At 34.9% G+C, this 19,148-nt stretch overlaps 6 protein-coding genes across 6 annotated transcripts; 3 read left to right on the top strand and 3 right to left on the bottom strand.

Annotated features, from left to right (window-relative positions):
- The first annotated feature begins 52 nt into the window (after positions 1-52).
- On the top strand, positions 53-2,216 carry LOC105973012 (Pyridoxal phosphate (PLP)-dependent transferases superfamily protein). Its single transcript, XM_012998003.2, has 2 exons — positions 53-504; positions 933-2,216. The coding sequence occupies exons 1-2, from the start codon at positions 202-204 to the stop codon at positions 2,082-2,084; spliced, it is 1,455 nt and encodes a 484-aa protein (XP_012853457.2). The 5' UTR covers positions 53-201; the 3' UTR covers positions 2,085-2,216.
- Positions 2,217-2,713: 497 nt separating this feature from the next.
- Positions 2,714-5,009, top strand: LOC105973084 (uncharacterized). The gene is made up of 3 exons (XM_012998091.2): positions 2,714-3,831; positions 4,308-4,536; positions 4,615-5,009. The coding sequence occupies exons 1-3, from the start codon at positions 2,957-2,959 to the stop codon at positions 4,777-4,779; spliced, it is 1,269 nt and encodes a 422-aa protein (XP_012853545.2). The 5' UTR covers positions 2,714-2,956; the 3' UTR covers positions 4,780-5,009.
- Positions 5,010-9,551: 4,542 nt separating this feature from the next.
- LOC105972915 (Integrase-type DNA-binding superfamily protein) lies at positions 9,552-10,546 on the bottom strand. Its single transcript, XM_012997892.2, has one exon. The coding sequence runs from the start codon at positions 10,414-10,416 to the stop codon at positions 9,685-9,687; it is 732 nt and encodes a 243-aa protein (XP_012853346.2). The 5' UTR covers positions 10,417-10,546; the 3' UTR covers positions 9,552-9,684.
- A 2,278-nt stretch (positions 10,547-12,824) lies between these two features.
- LOC105973033 (Peptidase M20/M25/M40 family protein) lies at positions 12,825-15,005 on the bottom strand. The gene is made up of 4 exons (XM_012998026.2): positions 14,008-15,005; positions 13,776-13,913; positions 13,234-13,473; positions 12,825-13,148 (listed from the first exon to the last, which is right to left on the bottom strand). The coding sequence occupies exons 1-4, from the start codon at positions 14,875-14,877 to the stop codon at positions 13,053-13,055; spliced, it is 1,344 nt and encodes a 447-aa protein (XP_012853480.2). The 5' UTR covers positions 14,878-15,005; the 3' UTR covers positions 12,825-13,052.
- A 1,365-nt stretch (positions 15,006-16,370) lies between these two features.
- On the top strand, positions 16,371-17,689 carry LOC105973034 (transmembrane emp24 domain-containing protein p24delta3). The gene is made up of 4 exons (XM_012998027.2): positions 16,371-16,697; positions 16,828-17,040; positions 17,154-17,230; positions 17,350-17,689. Exons 1-4 carry the CDS (start codon positions 16,476-16,478, stop codon positions 17,492-17,494), a joined length of 657 nt encoding a protein of 218 aa, XP_012853481.1. The 5' UTR covers positions 16,371-16,475; the 3' UTR covers positions 17,495-17,689.
- LOC105973035 (Thioredoxin superfamily protein) lies at positions 17,453-18,889 on the bottom strand. The gene is made up of 3 exons (XM_012998028.2): positions 18,534-18,889; positions 18,240-18,329; positions 17,453-17,870 (listed from the first exon to the last, which is right to left on the bottom strand). The coding sequence occupies exons 1-3, from the start codon at positions 18,795-18,797 to the stop codon at positions 17,793-17,795; spliced, it is 432 nt and encodes a 143-aa protein (XP_012853482.2). The 5' UTR covers positions 18,798-18,889; the 3' UTR covers positions 17,453-17,792.
- Between the last annotated feature and the right edge of the window lie 259 nt (positions 18,890-19,148).

Below are 19,148 nucleotides of genomic sequence, written 5' to 3'. Positions count from 1 at the left end.
TTTTATTTTTCTTTTTTGAAATATAAATCAAATAAAACACACATGCACACTTGTGTTTTTTAATTTCTTGAAAAATAAAAAAAAAACAAATATTAAATGAAAAGTGATGTTTTTCCCTAATTCGGTTTTTTCTTGACAACTCCTAAATCGGATTACGATATCTAATAGAGAGGAGAGTAGAGTAGTTAAATTAAGTAGGTGATGCTGATGCTGATGCTCCATCCAATCTCGTTGCGTTATAGTTCAATCCATTGTACCTGGACATCTTCTTCTTCTTCTTCCCATGAAATGCTTAGACCCTACTTCCTCAAACCCTTGAATTTTTCCAAAAACAGCGGATTAATTTTGGGTATTTCTCGAATTCACGGCATCGGCTGCGCTTCCAGGATCTCCTCCGCCGGCATCATGGTTTCCCCTGTATCCACCGCCGCAACTACTCAGCAACAATCTGTTTCTACTCAGGACGGTTCATCTGAGAAGATCGCCGCTCCAAAGCCTCCCCAGGTCAATATCCATTTATGTTTTCCTTTTTTTTTTGTGTATATAGTTTTCTGATTTGTTTGATTGCAATTGAGTCGGAAAAAAGTACTTTTGGGGATTTCGCCATAGATTAAATATTTCGTTGATTGTAGATTTTCTGGTGAGATGCTGGTTTAAGCAGAATCTGGGAAATTAATGTACTGGAAGTTTGAGAAATTTGTTTTTACACTAAAAATTAATTGGTAGTTTCATAATATTTTTTCGAGAAAAATTATTTACTCGTGATGCTAATTCCCTTAATTAATAATGTGTTTACTTGATTCCATTGCACTGTTTGATTTAGCAGCCATGAAAGTCCATGCATAGAATTTTTAAAGATTGAATACGGCTGCAAATTGGTTAATTTTCGGATGATGTCTAGGGTTTCTTCTAATTACGAGCTGCTTTAACAGGTTGCAAAACGCTTGGAGAAGTTCAAAACAACAATTTTCACACAAATGAGTAGCCTAGCCATCAAGCACGGTGCTATTAATCTCGGACAGGGTTTTCCGAATTTCGACGGCCCAGATTTTGTAAAAGAAGCAGCTATTCAAGCTATTAGAGATGGCAACAACCAATACGCTCGTGGGTATGGAGTTCCGGACTTGAATTCAGCTGTGGCTCACCGTTTCAAGAAAGACAGTGGACTTACGGTTGACCCCGAGAAGGAAGTTACTGTCACCTCCGGATGCACAGAAGCTATAGCCGCAACCATTTTAGGTTTAATAAACCCTGGCGATGAGGTCATCGTCTTTGCTCCGTTCTACGATTCCTACGAAGCTACTCTGTCAATGGCTGGTGCTAATATAAAATGCGTCACACTGAAACCACCAAATTTTGCTGTCCCGATTGACGAACTGAAATCCCTTGTCTCGAAAAACACCCGTGCTATCTTGATGAACACTCCACATAACCCCACTGGAAAAATGTTCACCAGACAAGAACTTGACGAAATTGCTTCATTGTGCATTGAAAACGACGTATTGGTTTTTTCCGATGAAGTTTATGACAAGTTAGCTTTTGAGATGGAACATATTTCGATCGCTTCTCTTCCAGGTATGTACGAGAGGACTGTGACACTTAATTCTTTGGGGAAAACATTCTCGTTGACAGGCTGGAAAATCGGGTGGGCCATAGCTCCACCACACCTTACGTGGGGAGTGAGACAGGCGCATTCGTACCTCACTTTTGCTACTTCCACACCGATGCAATACGCTGCAGCAGCTGCTCTAAGAGCTCCCGATTCTTACTATGAGGAGCTGAGGAGGGATTATAACTCGAAAAAGAATATTCTCGTGGAGGGTTTGAAGTCGGTGGGTTTCACTGTGTACCCGTCGAGCGGGACCTACTTCGTGGTGGTGGATCATACAAAGTTTGGGATGGAAAATGACGTGGCGTTTTGCGAGTATCTGATCAAGGAAGTCGGGGTGGTGGCAATACCGACGAGTGTGTTCTATTTGAATCCGGAAGAAGGGAAGAATCTTGTGAGGTTTACTTTCTGCAAAGATGAAGGGACTCTTATTAGCGCTGTTGAGAGGATGAAGGAAAAGCTTTTGAAGAAATAATAATACCCTCTACTTTCTCTTTTATTTATTGTTTCAATAAGTTTTTGTTCTAATTGCACTTGACGTCATCGGATCTGGGGTTTATCTGTTTTTACCTTTTTTTTCCTATTTAAATTGTTAAGGTGGATTAAATTGCTAATTGTCAATGGATATAATAACTATTATAATAATAATAATAATAATAATAATAATAATAATAATAATAATAATAATAATAATAATAATAATAATTTAATAACATGATGTGAGATTAAATTTCCGGTTAGCGCAAGGCAATTAATGGTGGTCAATTGTATAGTATAGGCCGCTGTATAGGTACTATATACTGTACCAAAACAAAGAAGGATTTGTAAATACTAATTAAAAAGAAAGTACATATATGAATATGAGTTAGTAACTGGCACGTGCCGGGCAGAGATGAGAGGGTATATAAAGGCAAAAATACCCCGAATAAGATCGGACGACCATATCTTTCTGTCAGTATATTGATTCCTCCATCCAACGACCAATACTCTCTGGCCAATATCCACCGGAGATATTCCATCGACGGTCACCATCAAACACAGGTGTGGGGCCCACCACTTCACCTTTTCTGCATATAAATATAAATATACCTCATCTCATTAATCCGGTCTTCTCTGCAAAATTGCAAAATTGGGACTCTCTCTCTCTCCTCACAACTTCCCACGCTTCCTTTTTCACACACAAAACACACAGTATTTTTCTTCTGACTTACACTTCCAGTCCTCATCACCGGAGATGAAACCGGCTTTTGAGCACATGAGAATAATTTCTAGGTACAGAAGCTGGGCCCACTAGTCGGAGGAAAAAAGATACGACGGCGGAGTTGACGGCGTCGCTAATAAGAAATAATGGACGGTCAGAAAACGCAGGCGAAGCTTACTAGGACCCACTCTTCGCTCCTCCGTTCATCCCCCACCATCCGCTCATCAATCCACAGCTTATCTTCCGTGAGCGACATCGCATCTGATCAGGAAACGGAAGACCTGGAGGAGCAAAAGCCCCACGGCAAACTCAGCACACCACCTGTTCGATCAATTGCCGCGCGTTCTGCACCGGCCCTCGCATTCGTCCTCTTCTCCTTTTACACGCTTTTCGCGTTCTTGTACTGGGATGACGTGTCCACCTCGGAGAATCTACTCTTAGCTCTAATCTTCATCGCGGGTCTGCTGTTCTTTGTCTCGAAGAACAAGGCCCTAATCAACGAAACCTTCAACTTCTGCAAACAATCATGCGTCAAAAAAATGTGTCTTTCTTGCTTCACATCCAAGAACAGCCACTCCAAACCGGTGCAGTGGTTCATCGGGGAGTCAAACTCGAACAGGATCGAAAGAGAACACAGTTTCAAAAAGATTGTAAGAGAAGGGGTGGAGTTCTACAGCAATGGCGATTTCTACGAAGGGGAGTTTCACAAAGGTAGGTGCAACGGCAGCGGGGTGTACAACTACATTGTGAACGGCAAGTATGAAGGAGATTGGGTAGATGGTATGTACGATGGTTATGGTATTGAGAGTTGGGCGAGGGGGAGTAAATACAGAGGGCAGTATCGGCAGGGTTTAAGGCATGGCTATGGTGTTTATAAGTTTTACACAGGTGATACATTTGCTGGTGAATGGTTCAAAGGGCAAAGCCATGGTATTGGAATCCAGACTTGTGCAGATGGCAGCTGTTACATTGGGGAATTCAAATGTGGTGTTAAACATGGAATTGGTTGTTACCATTTCAGGTAAAATATTAAATTCTTTACTCTTGTTACTATTGTTTTGTTGGATGAGATCAAGATTGGGTTTTTATGTTTATTTGTTTCAAAATTAAAGAATTCCTGGATCTTGATACGGTGTGAGATCGTATAATTTCGTCGTTCGGGATAGAGACGAGTTTTTTCGTAATTGAGATGTACTGGATTGGATTAGTTGAATGCTTTTTTAAAAAAAGTAGCTATCTAATTAGACTTTGTTAAATATTGAACTAAAAATTCAATCTTTAATTTTTTTGTGTTTAGTTGTTACGTGGTCCTTTTGGTAGGCAATCTAATTATGATAATTAGAGGGTAGCTTTGGATTAATTATGTTGAACAATGCACAATTTATTGGTTCAACGTCTTTGTCTTACCCATTCAATGAGTTGGGTAACCAATTCATTGGTTTGATTAAATAAATTATTAATTAATCGTTTCAATTATGTACGTTGATGTATGTATAGGAATGGAGATAGATACGGTGGGGAGTACTTTGGAAATAAAGTTCATGGTTTCGGAGTGTATCACTTTGCCAATGGTCACTGTTATGAAGGATCGTGGCACGAGGGGCGTAAGCAAGGCTATGGTATGTACACTTTTCGAAACGGAGAAACGAGGTTCGGTGAGTGGGATAATGGCAATCTAAAGATTTCTCTTCCTCCTCTTACAGATGCTATTCTTCGAGCAGTTCAGGTACACTACATTACATTAATCATTGGACGTAACTATTAAAAAAAAAAAAAAATCCTTAAAATTCTTGTAATTTTGCAGGCTGCTAGAAATACAGCAGAAAACGCAATTCGCCTTCGAAGAGTGGATGAAGAAGTGAACAAAGCGGTGGCGGCTGCAAATAGGGCCGCCACTGCCGCTAGAGTTGCTGCGATCAAAGCTGTTCAGAATAGGATTCATGGGAAATTTTGCGATACTAACATTTGAAATTTGAAAAAGAAAAGAAAAGAAAATACTCGATTCTGTCCAAAGGGACGGAATGGTGGGCCCCGATAGGCAAAAAAAGAAGTCATCGGAGGTTTTCGAGTATATGTTGAGGTTTTGTTTTGTGTCTATACAATACAGTAACTTTGTACATAGATCCATCATATTGTATACACTGTCTTGAGAAAAAAAGAAATGATGAATGCAAAAAAGTTAGCTCCTTTTTGCTCCAATTCCACTTGCTTGATCATATTTCTCAATGAGAGTGTTTGTTTTTTTATGGTGGGGTTTTTAAAAAAGCACGAGCCTCAATTATTATTGTCATCTTGTCTTTCCACAACATTCTCATTTCTTCTTATTGCATCACCATCAATAATTCTTATCTTCATTGTCAGTAAAAATTGATCATCATATATGCTTCAACAACCAGCAAGATTGTATGTGCAAATTTATTCATTGATGGATTAATTTTATTATTAGGTGAAAATATATGTATAGAGAGAGGGAGTAAAAAAGAATATTAGTTAATTAATTAATTAATTAATTATGAAGAAATGATTGAATAATTGCAGAGATGTAGCACGTTGTGACAGGTAATTTGGGTCATGTAATGGTTCGTGTCTTGTTTAGATTTGTCATCTATCTCAATTCACAGATTCTAACTATATATTTAACGTAACGTAACCAACTTGCTTTCTCATATATCCATCCATTTTTTCACATTATCACTATGTCTTAATTTTTTTCATCCATACTCTTAACATTAATGTAAGAAGCTTCAATTTAAAAAAAAAAGTAATTAAAAAAACTCTTCTTGAATTAATTAACCCCATGAGCATCAAATTAGATTAATCCCAAAAAAAATCGGACAGGAAGCTTCATTACACACACACACACATGTATACATATGTAAATATATGTATGTATATATGGAAACACATGGTGGAGTGGGGAGTAGTAGTGGGGTTTTGTTGGTGAATATTTTGAGCAACTTTTTTCATGTTCATGCATGCTTGATCCGCAATCTCTGTTTAATGTATTATTATTTTACAAAAGGCAAAAATAGCTTTTGTTTTCTTTCCAATTTATTTATTTATTATTTATTTTGGGAATCAAATTGAAATACTGTTGATTAGATTCTTGTTGGTTTCTCTAATCTGCTTTTCACTCTCACCACATTCAAATCTCTCGTAATTTTTCAAATTGATCCAACCACCCCCCACATGTATTTCAAACACAAGCTAGCTAGTAAAAGTAAGTGTACTTGGATTTTTTATTTTTTATTATTATTAGATAATAAATCATGTTCTTTTGACTGATGATGATCACGTGAAGTTTCATTATATTTGGTTGCACAAATTTTATTATTTTACGTTTCTTGATTGTTCAATAATTATCATTTTCTTTTTACAACAATAAAAAAATAAATTTTGAAAATGAAATTAAAGGTAGTCCTATTAGTGAATGGAAAGTATTGTACATATAATATTATTTTCTGTATGTATTATATTATTTTCTGTATGTATTCATCATTAACATCAGAGCAGCAGTACGGTAAAAAACATTTATGACATAATTAAAAAAGAAAAATTATAACTTTATGTGTGTGTGTGTGTGTGTGTGTAATGTCGTGTAGCATGTTCGCTCCACTTATGTCTGTAAAATTTATTATTTTCTTGGTTACTGAAATCAATGGAATTAAAAAATTTGAAATAGGACCAGACTGCAACTTTTGGTTACCCTTTGGGTGTGCAAACTCACATTATCCCATATTTATTTATTTATATTTATTTCTTGAATCTCTCATCTTGTCGATCAGATCCATTTCTTTATGTATTTATTTATTTTTCTCTCATCTTTTTTGAATATATATTGAGAAGATTTCATTTTTTTTTTCTTTGAGAGAAAAAAAATCCACTAATTATGTTTGAAGATTTGAAGTTATTAAATGACCATCTTGTCCTTATGTACAGTCAGTATTAAGATGTATATCCGATTTTTAAATTATATCTTACGTATATATTACACATCACCTAAGATAAACAATGTTTGTATTCTTTGTATTCGGATAAGCATTATCCACGCAATTCAATATATTTTTTTTTATACTAATTTAAAATAAAATTATTTTATTTGAGGGGACAATATTAATGCAATAGATTGATTCTGCAATTATCATTTTGGTCGTCCCAGCCTTCCCTAGCTGTGTTTGTAGCTTATCCATGACGTGAATTGTTTAATAATATTTTATTCAGATCCTCTCCCTAATAATTTAATTATGTCAATTTGCTCATCAATTATTATGACACTTCCAGTATTTCTCGAGCCAACAAAGTTAATTTATTAATTAACTACTTAATGTGTTTTTTAATGTGTCTTTTTCGGGTGGGGTTTGTGTTTGAATATATCAAACAAATAAATGGAATTTTGGCCGAATTTGTTTAAGTACTTTTAGTAAAGGTGACTGTTTTTTCAATGGCAAAAAGGCAAGAAGAATTTCAATTTATCATATATATATATATATATGATCATTAAATATTCAACTTTATCGAAATTAAACTATTTTCAACAAATGATTCCTACTATTTGAAAATTGATTTACATGGGACAATTCTTATTATTTTTTCTCTTTAAGAGTTGAAAAGTCATACGAAACATATATATGTTTTCCTATTTGCTAGTCGTTCGAAGTTCGAACTATATTCTTAAACTTGGTTTGGCTATCAAGATAAAATTAGTTAAGATAGGATTATGCAATCTGACGAGGAATAAATTGAATAAGAGGTCCAACTAATAATTCTCAAGTAAACCAAGATAAGAAAACATTTTTTTTAATAATTATAACAAAAAAAAAACACCACAAAGTGATTTATTATTAGGAATTAGGATAAATGTGTTAAACGTAAACAATTCATAAAATATAAATAAATTATTTGTGGAGAAAGTGATTAGTCGTATGTTATTATTTATTAGAAAGTCGTAATTGAACCTCTTGTTATTGGATGGTAAGTCACCTAATCCTTATTGTGCCCATCCTTTTTTACTTTGATATTAAAATAGAAGATGTCACACTCACGAATATAACCAACACGATATCTCTAAATAAAATAATTTCCACCCCATTTTAAATAAAATAAAATAAAATTAAATTGTATTTTCCAATTCCTGCAAATATTTGTTTGGGCTTTTATTTATTGGATTTTAGATGGGCTGTAGTATAGGGATACTTTGTTGGGCTTTATTTATTAGGCTAGCTTGAGTTTAATTATACCCTAAAAGGCCTATTTTACTTACTAAGTTTCCGGGCCTTATTCATATGTGTCATTGTCGTTAGACAAATAAAAAAGCCCACAATCAAAGTTAAGGATATATACATTTTTTAAATATTTTTTTTCAATTTTTTGTTTGATATAGAGAGGATGTATACAATTAATTCATGCCACAAGTCACATGCCACAATCGATATTTTTATTCATTTGAATATGATTTACATAATAACATTAATATTACAAGCGTAAGTGTTTTGGGGAAAAGATTTGAACTTTTGAAAATTAAAATTGGAGTGGAAATCGAAAACTCTTACATATTTGTATTCTAATAAATGTTATTTTATATATAATCGAAAAAATATATTTTTCAAAATCGACTTTTTGAACGAAACAATCAAAATTTCAGAAATTCTATTCCGATTTTCGACCCTCACATCCTACTAACACTAAAGAGAACATAGGATTCCCCAAAAAGGATAGAAGATTTACACGTGATATCCACAAGCTTAGTTTGATAATATAGTGACACATATGAAAACAAATGAATTTTATTTTGATGTTTTGATGCTCCAAGCCCACATGGCATGTTGTCCTAATGAACTTCAGACTAATACAAGCTTCTGCAATCCCATGTTCTCGACTTTTATTTCTCACCCACACTTTAATATAAATATGTTAAATCAATAATTAAATTTATATTTAATTGATGTAATGTTATTTTTATTAACTAATTAGAAAGAAAGAGAGAGGGTTACTTGTGCCCATGAAGAGCCCAGAATCTTATGTAGGCCATACCTTATAGATTGTGCTAATATCAAATAAATAGCCCTTTATTTAATTTATTTTTATTTTTATTTTGTTTGTTTTGTTGGCCTAAATTACACTAGTGTCCAAAAGAACAAATTTAATCATGTAAAAAAAATAAATCGGTGGGCAATATTATTTGTCCTGAAAAGGGCAAGTACAATGTAGGAGGAACAAATACAAATGGTATACTCTGCAATCTCAGGTTCTCTATAACCGGACACCTCCATGTGCAATATTGTTTTAATTATTAATTGGATCAACATTCATTTTCAAATATCATTTACATTTTTAATTTGATTATCATAGGTTAAATAACATTGAATTACAATGTTGCCCCTATATAACATAAAATAAGATTGAGTCATATTGTTAAATTAGAGATGTTACATTTAGCAATTTCTATATATAGATCAAATATATGAAACGCAATACATATTTACTAACTAAATAATTAGTTAAGAGATGGTAAATCCAATTAATACAGTCCAAATTAATTAATTCCACTCATGCAAAAAAATAAACCCTAGTCTGTTTTCAGCACAGTAAAAAAACAATTTTTTTTTTTTACTTAGTACATTCAACATAAATATAAATACATATATTATACATGAATTCAGTGATGAGAGTCAAGAAAATAAGTTCCTCTCATGTGAAATTCTCAATTCCACTACAATACAGAGCAATCTAAATATATATATATATATATATATTTTTTTTAATTACTGCAAGTCACTATCAGTAATGTCTTCAAGAAATAATAAACTGAAGATCATCCAATGAATAAATAAATATAAGTGACCAAAAAAAATAAAAAAATAATATATGATGAATTTCAGCAGAAGCTCCATAATCGAATATCAGCAGCATCTTCATAAGAATCCTCCATTATCATGTGTGGATCAAAGAACACCCCATTCACCATTTCAGTGTAGTACTTTGGGGACTCAAAGTTGTACCACGAGTAATCGTCACCATCAAAAGGCGTCGTCGTTGCTAACGAGATAAGATCATCTTCGATACTATGAAGGGTAGCTTCGGGATGATTAGGAGAAGACGAAGAAAGTGATGGCGACCAATCTGCACCGTTCAATGAAGATGCTGATACTGATGTTGATACTGATGCTGACGCTGATTGTGGGCTTAAAATATTCAAATTTTCATCGAGAAAATTAGTTGGATTATTATTAGTACTAGTATTAGTATTAGTATTGGCTGCTGCAGCGGCGACTCTTTGAATGGATTTCGGGGACATGATTGAAGAAGTGTTGTCGGAATAATTACGAATGGAAAACGGAAAATTGAAATTAGCGGAAGAACCCTTGAGACAAAAAAGAGCAGCATCGTAAGCTCTAGCAGCAGCTTCGGGTGTAGAATGAGAGCCTAACCAAATTCTTGTCTTTTGATTAGGTGCTCTTATTTCAGACACCCATGAACCCCAGCTCCTCATTCTTACACCCTTGTACTTCTTTTTGTACTCTGACGACGATGACGACGACGACGACGATATTATTAATGCATCATTGGCAATTAATGCCGCGGCCGTCTTCTTTTCTGCCTTCACCATTCTTGTAATTAATATTAATAGTTTTTTTTTTTTTTTTTTTTTTTTTAAATTGTGTATATATGTTTTGAGAAGGAGGAAATGGCAATGGGAAGTTGATGTTGTGGAGGAGAAGGGATGTCAAGATATTTATAGTTAGAAGGGGGATTTTTATTTTTAATTTTTATTTTTATTTTTTATTAATTAAGTTAATAATTAATTTAGTCAAGGAAATGGTATTGTGAATATGGAACCTGCAATATTGGCTTACAGATAATTTCCAGTACTACCAGTTGTTGAAAAAAATAAGTATGTCAATTACTTCACATATGACAATGACTTTTTCTATCTTGCTCCTCAATGATTCTTAGTTGGAATTGACCGCTTCTTGATTAATTAGCCTATTAACTACAGGGTTAGTAGTAATAATACATGCATTTTCAACTTCAGTAATTTTTCTTTTCATTTCTTAATTAATTATTTCATCAAGTAGGTCACCCATTTCGAACTTTATTAATTTTGAAATTATTATAATATAGTAGCATGAGTTACATAAAAAGAATATGTTAAACTAGAGTTTTCATGAAATTAAATGTTTATATAATAAGAAATAATGTAATTAAAACGCATTAAATAAATATATATTAGGACACATCTCACATCAACTATCATAATTAAGCAGCAAAGCCGCAGCTTCGTGGATGATACATGCAGGATTAATTGTTTGTGTAGGTATTAATTGTCTCAATAAAACACAATCACATATATAATAAATAAATACATTAATAATAAACTGTATGCAGTAAGTAATTAGTAATTAATTAACCTTAAGCAGCAAAAACAAACAGCTGGTGCTTCCCTGTCATGCATCTATCTATCTATCTCTAAATACGCGTTTTCAGGGCCTTACCTATATCTTTCGTCATCTCTCTCTCTATATTGTACTGTATCTTTCTTTTTCTTTTTCTTTTTTTTTTAATTACAGGAAAATGCTATTATGATAAATAAATAAATAATTAAACGAATAATAACAGGTTTGAAAGTCTAATGACTATTTGCATTTATTGGGAAAAAAATCGATTATATTATTATACTGATACAGATAAAACACACAATAATGGACATGCATGCATGAGACGCAGGTTTCGGACAAAATAAATTACGCAGGTTTCGGACAAAATAAATTATTCTTGAATTTGATATTTTTTTAATTTCTTAATATAACTACACCATGAGTTTAACTTGTTAATTAGGTTGATAAATTAGTTAAGGGGTCATAATAATTAATTAATTAAGGAATCATGTTCATATATAATGCAGTAGTGTCCTGATGGATCGATGGAGGGAACATGTTGAAGAAGAATAGTGTCGGGTCAATCCGTACACCTCTGCTTCCTCCTAGACACAAATGGGAACACAAGCTAGTTAAGTAAATTAATTAATTAAGCGCTCTAATTTGTGATTAATAAATAGTATAATCAGTGTGGGAAGGACAGTTAGGTATGCTCTCAGGTAGGTGGCATAATAATCATTAATCTTGTTTAAGGACTCATATATATTGATCACATGCCAAAATTTTTTTTTTTTCTGGAATTAATTTATAAGGAGCCTTTGCTTCTTGGACTTCCAAGGAAACTTCACTATGTATATATACATATATACATAAATCAGCTGTTTTGTTTGGAAAGATTAATGGGATCGATGATCAAATTGGATGAATGATGAGATATTCATGAAACTAGAGAGATGAAAATTGAAAGTTTACAAAATTGAGAGACGGTGTAATTAATAATTAATATATAATATAGTTCACAGTGATGAATTATTAATTAAAAAGAAAATGAAAGAAATGAAAAAATCAGAAGAAATAAATGAAGAGGAGATGGATGGTAGTAATACAAGTGGTGGGTGGGAAGGGAAGAGGGAAGGACATACCGTACGTACCTTATCTGAAAGGACGTTGTCACAATTATTGTGAGACCTAGCTCCATTTATTGTTTAATTTGACACTATATTCCAGCTATCATATATTGTTTGGACCCCTCCTTCTTTCTTTTTTTTTTTTGAATAATTTTTGGTTTGTTGGAAGGAATTGGATAGAGAAGATGGGCAAAGTGAAATGCAGGGGGGTTACGTTGAATATTAATGGTTGTTTGTTGGACTATATATATATATACATATGTACAGACAAGGAAATCTTGTTTTTTTTGGGATCGAATCACAGAGTTAGAATATGAAAACAGTCAAATGTAATTACACATCACATTTTGTAAGCATTCTTGAAATCTCAATGTCATTTACAATAACCAGATCCAGGAAAATGTATATGAGAATTAATATTTCTGGGGAAGAATTAAGGCCAAACTCTGTGTGTGTGTGTGTGTGTGTGTGTGTGTTAAAGGGGGTATTACAATTTACAAACACAGAAAACCAAAAATAAAAAATCGGTTATTATTTAAGAAAAACAATGGAGCAGACGAGCAACTAAAAATACTCGTATGTTTTTGACATAGTAAGTAAGCAATTCATAGAGAGAGTAGTACATCTCAACTCAACTGAAGTACCAACTATGAAACTAAATTGTTGCAAGAACAACTCAACCATCCAACATATTTATTATTATTATTTATATATACATCAATAATGCACCATCTCTACCTTTATTTCATCTTCAACAAACCATCAAATGAACTCAACGATCGGATTATGTGCTCGTAAACCTTAATCCCCTCTAAATAAACACTCGTCTCCAAAAACTGCAACCAATAAACCACAAAAATTAGCGATGATCACCCTCGGAAACAAATGAATGCGCAGGGGTAAAAAGAAAGAAAGGGAAACCTCATTATGGTCATGAAGCAAAATGGGAGTATTCTTCATCGGAGAAAAACCAAGTGTAGGAATTCCCTTCTGTCTCATAAATCGAGCATCCGTAGTTGAAGGTAATATCTCAGGCTTAGCAAGTTTTCCACCACCTTCTTCAACACCTTGTCTGAATACAGACCACCATGGGTTCGAATCGTCAATTGCTGTAATTAATGGCCGCCCCATGTAGTCTAAAATAGGACCCTTTTCTGTGATCTGTCATAATAACCAAACAAAAAAAAAAATAAAAAAAAATTAAATTAAATTTGAAGTAAAATCTGATTACTCGTTATGCCATGCTCAATCAAGAGACAATTCGAACTAGTTTGACAAACTCAACGCCTAACATATAGTAGCAAAATCCGAAAACATGATCAAATTCCCGACTAACAGCAGAGACAACCGTACAATAAACCCCAGCTTTCGAATTTATCATCGACACTAACTGACTAACATAAGCATTGTAAAAGTATCCGACTCATTCGAATACCTAATTCAAAAAACTAATTTCAAATAACCTCGTAAGACATGTTCCTCCACGACGGCGCCCATTCGTCTTCAATTCTCCTCTTCATTAAATCAGGGTGTACAGTTGGCGGTAGACGAACATCGAAACCAGCTTCCACCTCAGATGGTTGCATATTCATTACAAACCCCTAATCATTTAAAAAAAAAACCGATCACAGATAGAACAAACAAACAAACAAACAAAAATCGAACAATTTGCAACAACAAACACAAAGGACTCACAGTAGGGGATTCAGTTCCGGCTTTCATAAAAACAGGATTAACCGAAATAACCTCCGAATTAGCGGCCAAACCAGCCTTAACCAAATCGAAGTTATTCTCCCTAAACTTCATAATAACTTCCATACTCTTCATCAAATTCTCCATAGCACTATTATCGTACATTCTCGATCCGTGTCCGGGCATTCCCGTTGCCCTAATCACCAAATTCCACGGCGTTCGATCCGAGTAAAAAACCCTAAATTCGTCACTAACAGATGCCTGCCCTTCATCCAACACAAACCCTACATTTAATTCCTTAAACTCATCGCTCTCAACTAATTTCGCCATCCCGTTAAACCCTCCGATTTCTTCGTCGGGGACATATGAAATGTGCACGGTTCTCAAGGGGGTGTAATCGAGATTGTTTTTTAGGTGTTTAATGGCTTCGAGATACTGCATACCTATGCATTTATCGTCCTGAGAGCCGCGGCCGTAGATTTTGCCGTCGTCGGATAAGTGGGCGGCGAAGGGGTGGTGGAGCCACTTGGAGGGCTCGGCGGGGACCGAGTCGAGGTGGGAATTGAACAGAACCGAAGGGAGTGAAGGGTTTGAACCTGGCCACGTGATGAGGAGGAGGGGTTTATCTGGGGTGGTGAAATAGAGGGTTCGGATTTGGAGTGTGGGAATGGTGGCGGCGAAGGCGGTTAGGTGATTGACGGCGGCGGCGTAGTCCGGCGTTGGGTGAGCGGTGTTGATTCTTAGGTAATCGCGGAATCGCGATATGGGTCCAGGTTCTAGGTTAGTTTTGACGGATTCAGTTGGTGACGGAGAGAGAAAGACGGCGAGTAGGATGACGACGGAGATGGGTGGCAGGTGGTGGCGATTGGACATGGCTGGTTAATCAACTGGAGCTATGGGAGTGAGAGCAGAGACAGTAACTGGAGACAAGTTCAGTAAATGTAAATCACCTCTCTATAAATTATCGTACAGTTCGGTACAATTTGAAGCAGAATCGTAACTCTGTTGATATCTTGTATTTACATGTATACATGATATCTTTTTTTTTTCTTTTTTTTTTTTTTTTTTATAATTTGGGTCCACTTCTAGATATTAAGCCCTGGCCCGATCGTTTTTAAACAATATGGGCCTCTTATAAATATTAGACCCTGGCCCGATCGTTTTTAAACAATATGGGTCTCTTATAATTATTAGGCCCTGGCCCGATCGTTTTTCAACAATATCGGCCTCTTATAAATATTAGGCCCTCGCCCAATATCCCGATTTCTATAAAAATCTAATATGGTAAATTACAACCAGCCCCTGAGGTATGTCAAATTACGAAACCCCCCCTCTTGTTTGAGTAATTACAACCAAACCACAACTATAAATCTTCTTACACGTCCACCCTTGCAGGTTTCAAATTTAGTGGAATCTTCTAGATTATATGTAATATTATCACTTTTGTACCCATTTTATCTCATTCGAGTTCCTCATTTTGAAGCAAGATGATCATAAGATGTGTTTTTTGGCTTGTATATATCAGTTTTGGTGCATCAGAAACTGTATTTTTATACAAAACGAGTACAAACTAGAGCACATTTTACAGAATGTAGAAGATTATGTTAAATTTGACACAATAAGAGTGGAAGTGTAAGAAATTCATAGTTGATAGGTAGATGTAATTAACTAAACAAGATGGATTTTTTCGTAATTTGACCATAATATATTGTAATTTACCCAATCTAATATTGAAGTATGAATGGTAACAATTTGATATTGCAGTCAACTTAATATTTAGTAAATTGAGCAAGAAATTACAGACATCTCTATCCGATTTGTGATTCTTATACACACACACACACGAGTGAATGGATTTAAATTTAATGCTTGATTGGAGTATAAGGAAATAAAATCCCTAATTCAAGATAATGCTTTTATACTACGCCAATCACTATTTTTTTATTTTCTAATAATTAAAGTTTATATCTTTTATTGTAATTGTATATTTTATATAATTAGAAAAATAAGAAATCTGTATTTCTTTTTATAATATTTGTAGCATTAATATAATGTGAAATATGAAATTAAAAAACATTAAATGATTTAATAAAGCTAAATCCATTATTACATATTATTGCTCTACATAAATGGTAATTGTTTTAAAACCAGTATAGTGAAGAAAAAAGACTATAAAAGCGCGTGAGGAATTCCATCTACAACAGAAGCATTTTTGTTCCAGCCGGGACACCTGTCCTCACCTCGTCCAATCCTATTGGCCAGAATGAAACTCTAACTGCGTGGCGCCAATATTCATTCACCTCTGCCCACTCTCACATCACCACGCGCCTTCCTTAAATCTCCTCATCAGTTCTGCCGTTACAGAAGCACCAAAAATTCATATTTTTCACAGCCGCCCCGAAAAAGAGAAAAAAAAACCTTAATCAGTACCATATCACCATTCTCTATCAAACCTTGCGTCTCGGTTAATAATGAAATTGCAGGTGGCGGCTCGTCGTTTATGGGCTTTGATGTTAGCGGCGGCGGTGGTGGTGCCAGCGGCGCGTGGTGTCTGGTTCGATTTGCCGAAAACTGAGTTAAAGTGCGTCGGAGAGGAAATACGCAACGGCGGCGTGGTAGTTATGGGTAACTATTATTCCTTCTACGGCGATAGAGACCAGAATACTACCCTCAATCCCTCCATCTCCGTCCAGGTTTTTTTTTTTGAGAATTTCTATTAATTGATCAAGTTATGAGAAATTATTTTAATTTATTAATTTTAAAGGGAAGAATTATTGAATTAATGTTGATGAGATTGGTGCATATATATATGATGTTTGTTAGGTTGTATCACCATATGGAAGTAAGCTGTATAACAAAGAGAAAATGACGCATGGCGAGTTTGCATTTACAACGACTGAGACCGGAACCTACTTAGCTTGCTTTGGATTGGATGGTGACGATCACTCCGGTAAAACTGTCACAGTCGGCATTGACTGGAAAACCGGAATCGCTACTAAAGATTGGGAATCCGTTGCCAAAAAGGAAAAGATCGAGGTCTGTATACATATGCTCTCTCTCTCTCTCTCTCTCTCTCTCTCTCTCTCTCTCTCTCTCTCTCTCTCTCTCTCTCTCTCTCTCTCTAAACTGCATTCGATATATGGCTGTAGGGTCTGGAACTTGAGTTGAGAAAGCTAGAAGTTGCTGTGCGTGGAATCCGTGATAGGATGATTAATATGATGAGTAGGTAATATTCCAGACGCCGTTTCTTGATTAATTTTATAATTCTTGAATAAATGTCCTATTTTTTAGTCCAGAATTGAGTAATAAAACACAATATTCATATGGGATTTGTATTTTGTGCAGGCAAATTAGTATGATTGTAAAAAGTAACAGAACAAGTGACAGAGTGGACTGGTATGGAACGATGTCCCTCGGTTTCTGTATCGTGGTTGCGATTCTCCAGGTGTGGTATTTGAGGCGATACTTTCACAAGAAAAAGCTTATCTAGAACTTACACAAACATACTATTACAGATTTTGAACAACATAAGACGAAACTGCTGCAGTGTGGTGTTGGTTCGAATAAAATGCAGAGTAGTTTATGTTTTCTCAATTGAATCTCATGCCATTCTATTATTCAAACAATTACTACTGGTCTTCTTCATATTTAGTGCATCAATCAACAAATCATAGTATTAGAGACTGAGAACATTGTTGTATACGAAAGATGTCCAAGAATTGATTTTGTCTCGGAAAATGAAAACATGTTGTAAGTGAAGCCCTATGTATCACGTACGTATTGTTATTTCATTGGTCGAATGCAGATGCGATCTTCTTTTGGACAAGCTCAACTCCTAGGCGGGGAGACAATCTTGGAAGCGTCTCCTACAAGAAAAAATGAAACGGAATAATAAGTGACAAACTATTCTCACTATTTCCAGGAAAAGGAGTAACGATATCAAGTAAACAACTCCACATTCTATGCACAGTGGTTAGTATACAAACTATCCTCCCAAATGTTCGAACTCCACGTTTGGAAAATCATATGCAATTTCGATCAGGTTTCGGAATGCAACCTATATTTCTTTCGATCGAGTCCTTTCACTTATTGAATTGGGACAACGTTATCTTCAATCCAACCTTATTAAATTTCAAACTAGTACATTATGCATTGAGGGATTAAACAGAAAAAAATAAAAAATGAAAGAAAGATCGAGAATAAGCAATGACTGGAAATAGCAAAAGAAAATGAACCTCTGTGCCATCGTCTCGAACTCTGGCCAACACAGGTATTTCGTACTGGTAAAGCTTCTCCCACTCTGGATTACTAGTGATATCCCTTATCTGTCATAATTCATTTCTAAATTATTAGCCGATTAAAATCCACTATTAGAAAATAGTGGAGATTTCAAATTTAGGGCAAAAATCAATCCAAACTTCACATTTTATCCCACTAATCACAAATTTCCGTACCAACAAATTTGTGCACGAACACATATCAAGAACATTGCTTTAAGAAAAAATACAGTGGGGAAGTAAAATTGGGACCTGTAACTGGACATCGGCGAGGGAATTGGGGCCGGAGAGAGAAAAGGCAGCGTCGAGTTTTTCTTTGAGGCCATCGCACAAACAGCATCCGGGCTTTGAGTAGAGTATCAATTTTCTCGGCGGTGATGAAGAGGCAAAAGAAGCCGATGCTGCGAAGTATGCCAACCTGGAATTCCGGGTGGTGGGATTAACGGCTGACGGTAAACGCCGAAAAAGTAGTGGCCTTGTTGCCGCATTTCCGATGGCAATCCTCACCGCAGCCATTCTCGTTTAGAATATACCTCTCTCTCGATCTCCAAAACTCTGATTTTTGTTCTTGCTAAAGCGCGTTAACTAGATCTGCGCTTTTAGCTGCAACAGTGAGAATCGCTAAAGACTTTGGTCAATAATATATAATGGATTTATAAGTAAATAAATATATTGAAAATAGAATAAAAAAGAATTTCATTTTTTGGGCCAAATCGGAAGTAAAATACTAAATTTTTTAATGTGATTGATGGGCCTAGGCCCAATTTTACTAACATTCATAAATCAGAAATTCAATAAATGTACATAAGCCGATTTTAATCAATAAACTTAATTAAGGGCCAAGCCCATTTCATCTTGTTCACAAGT

Source organism: Erythranthe guttata, chromosome 14 (assembly GCF_056151865.1).
Source record: "Erythranthe guttata isolate IM_541 chromosome 14, IM_541, whole genome shotgun sequence".
NCBI lineage: Eukaryota > Viridiplantae > Streptophyta > Magnoliopsida > Lamiales > Phrymaceae > Erythranthe > Erythranthe guttata.
Note: the sequence above shows the minus strand (reverse complement) of the source record. Positions and strands in the feature narration are given on the sequence as shown.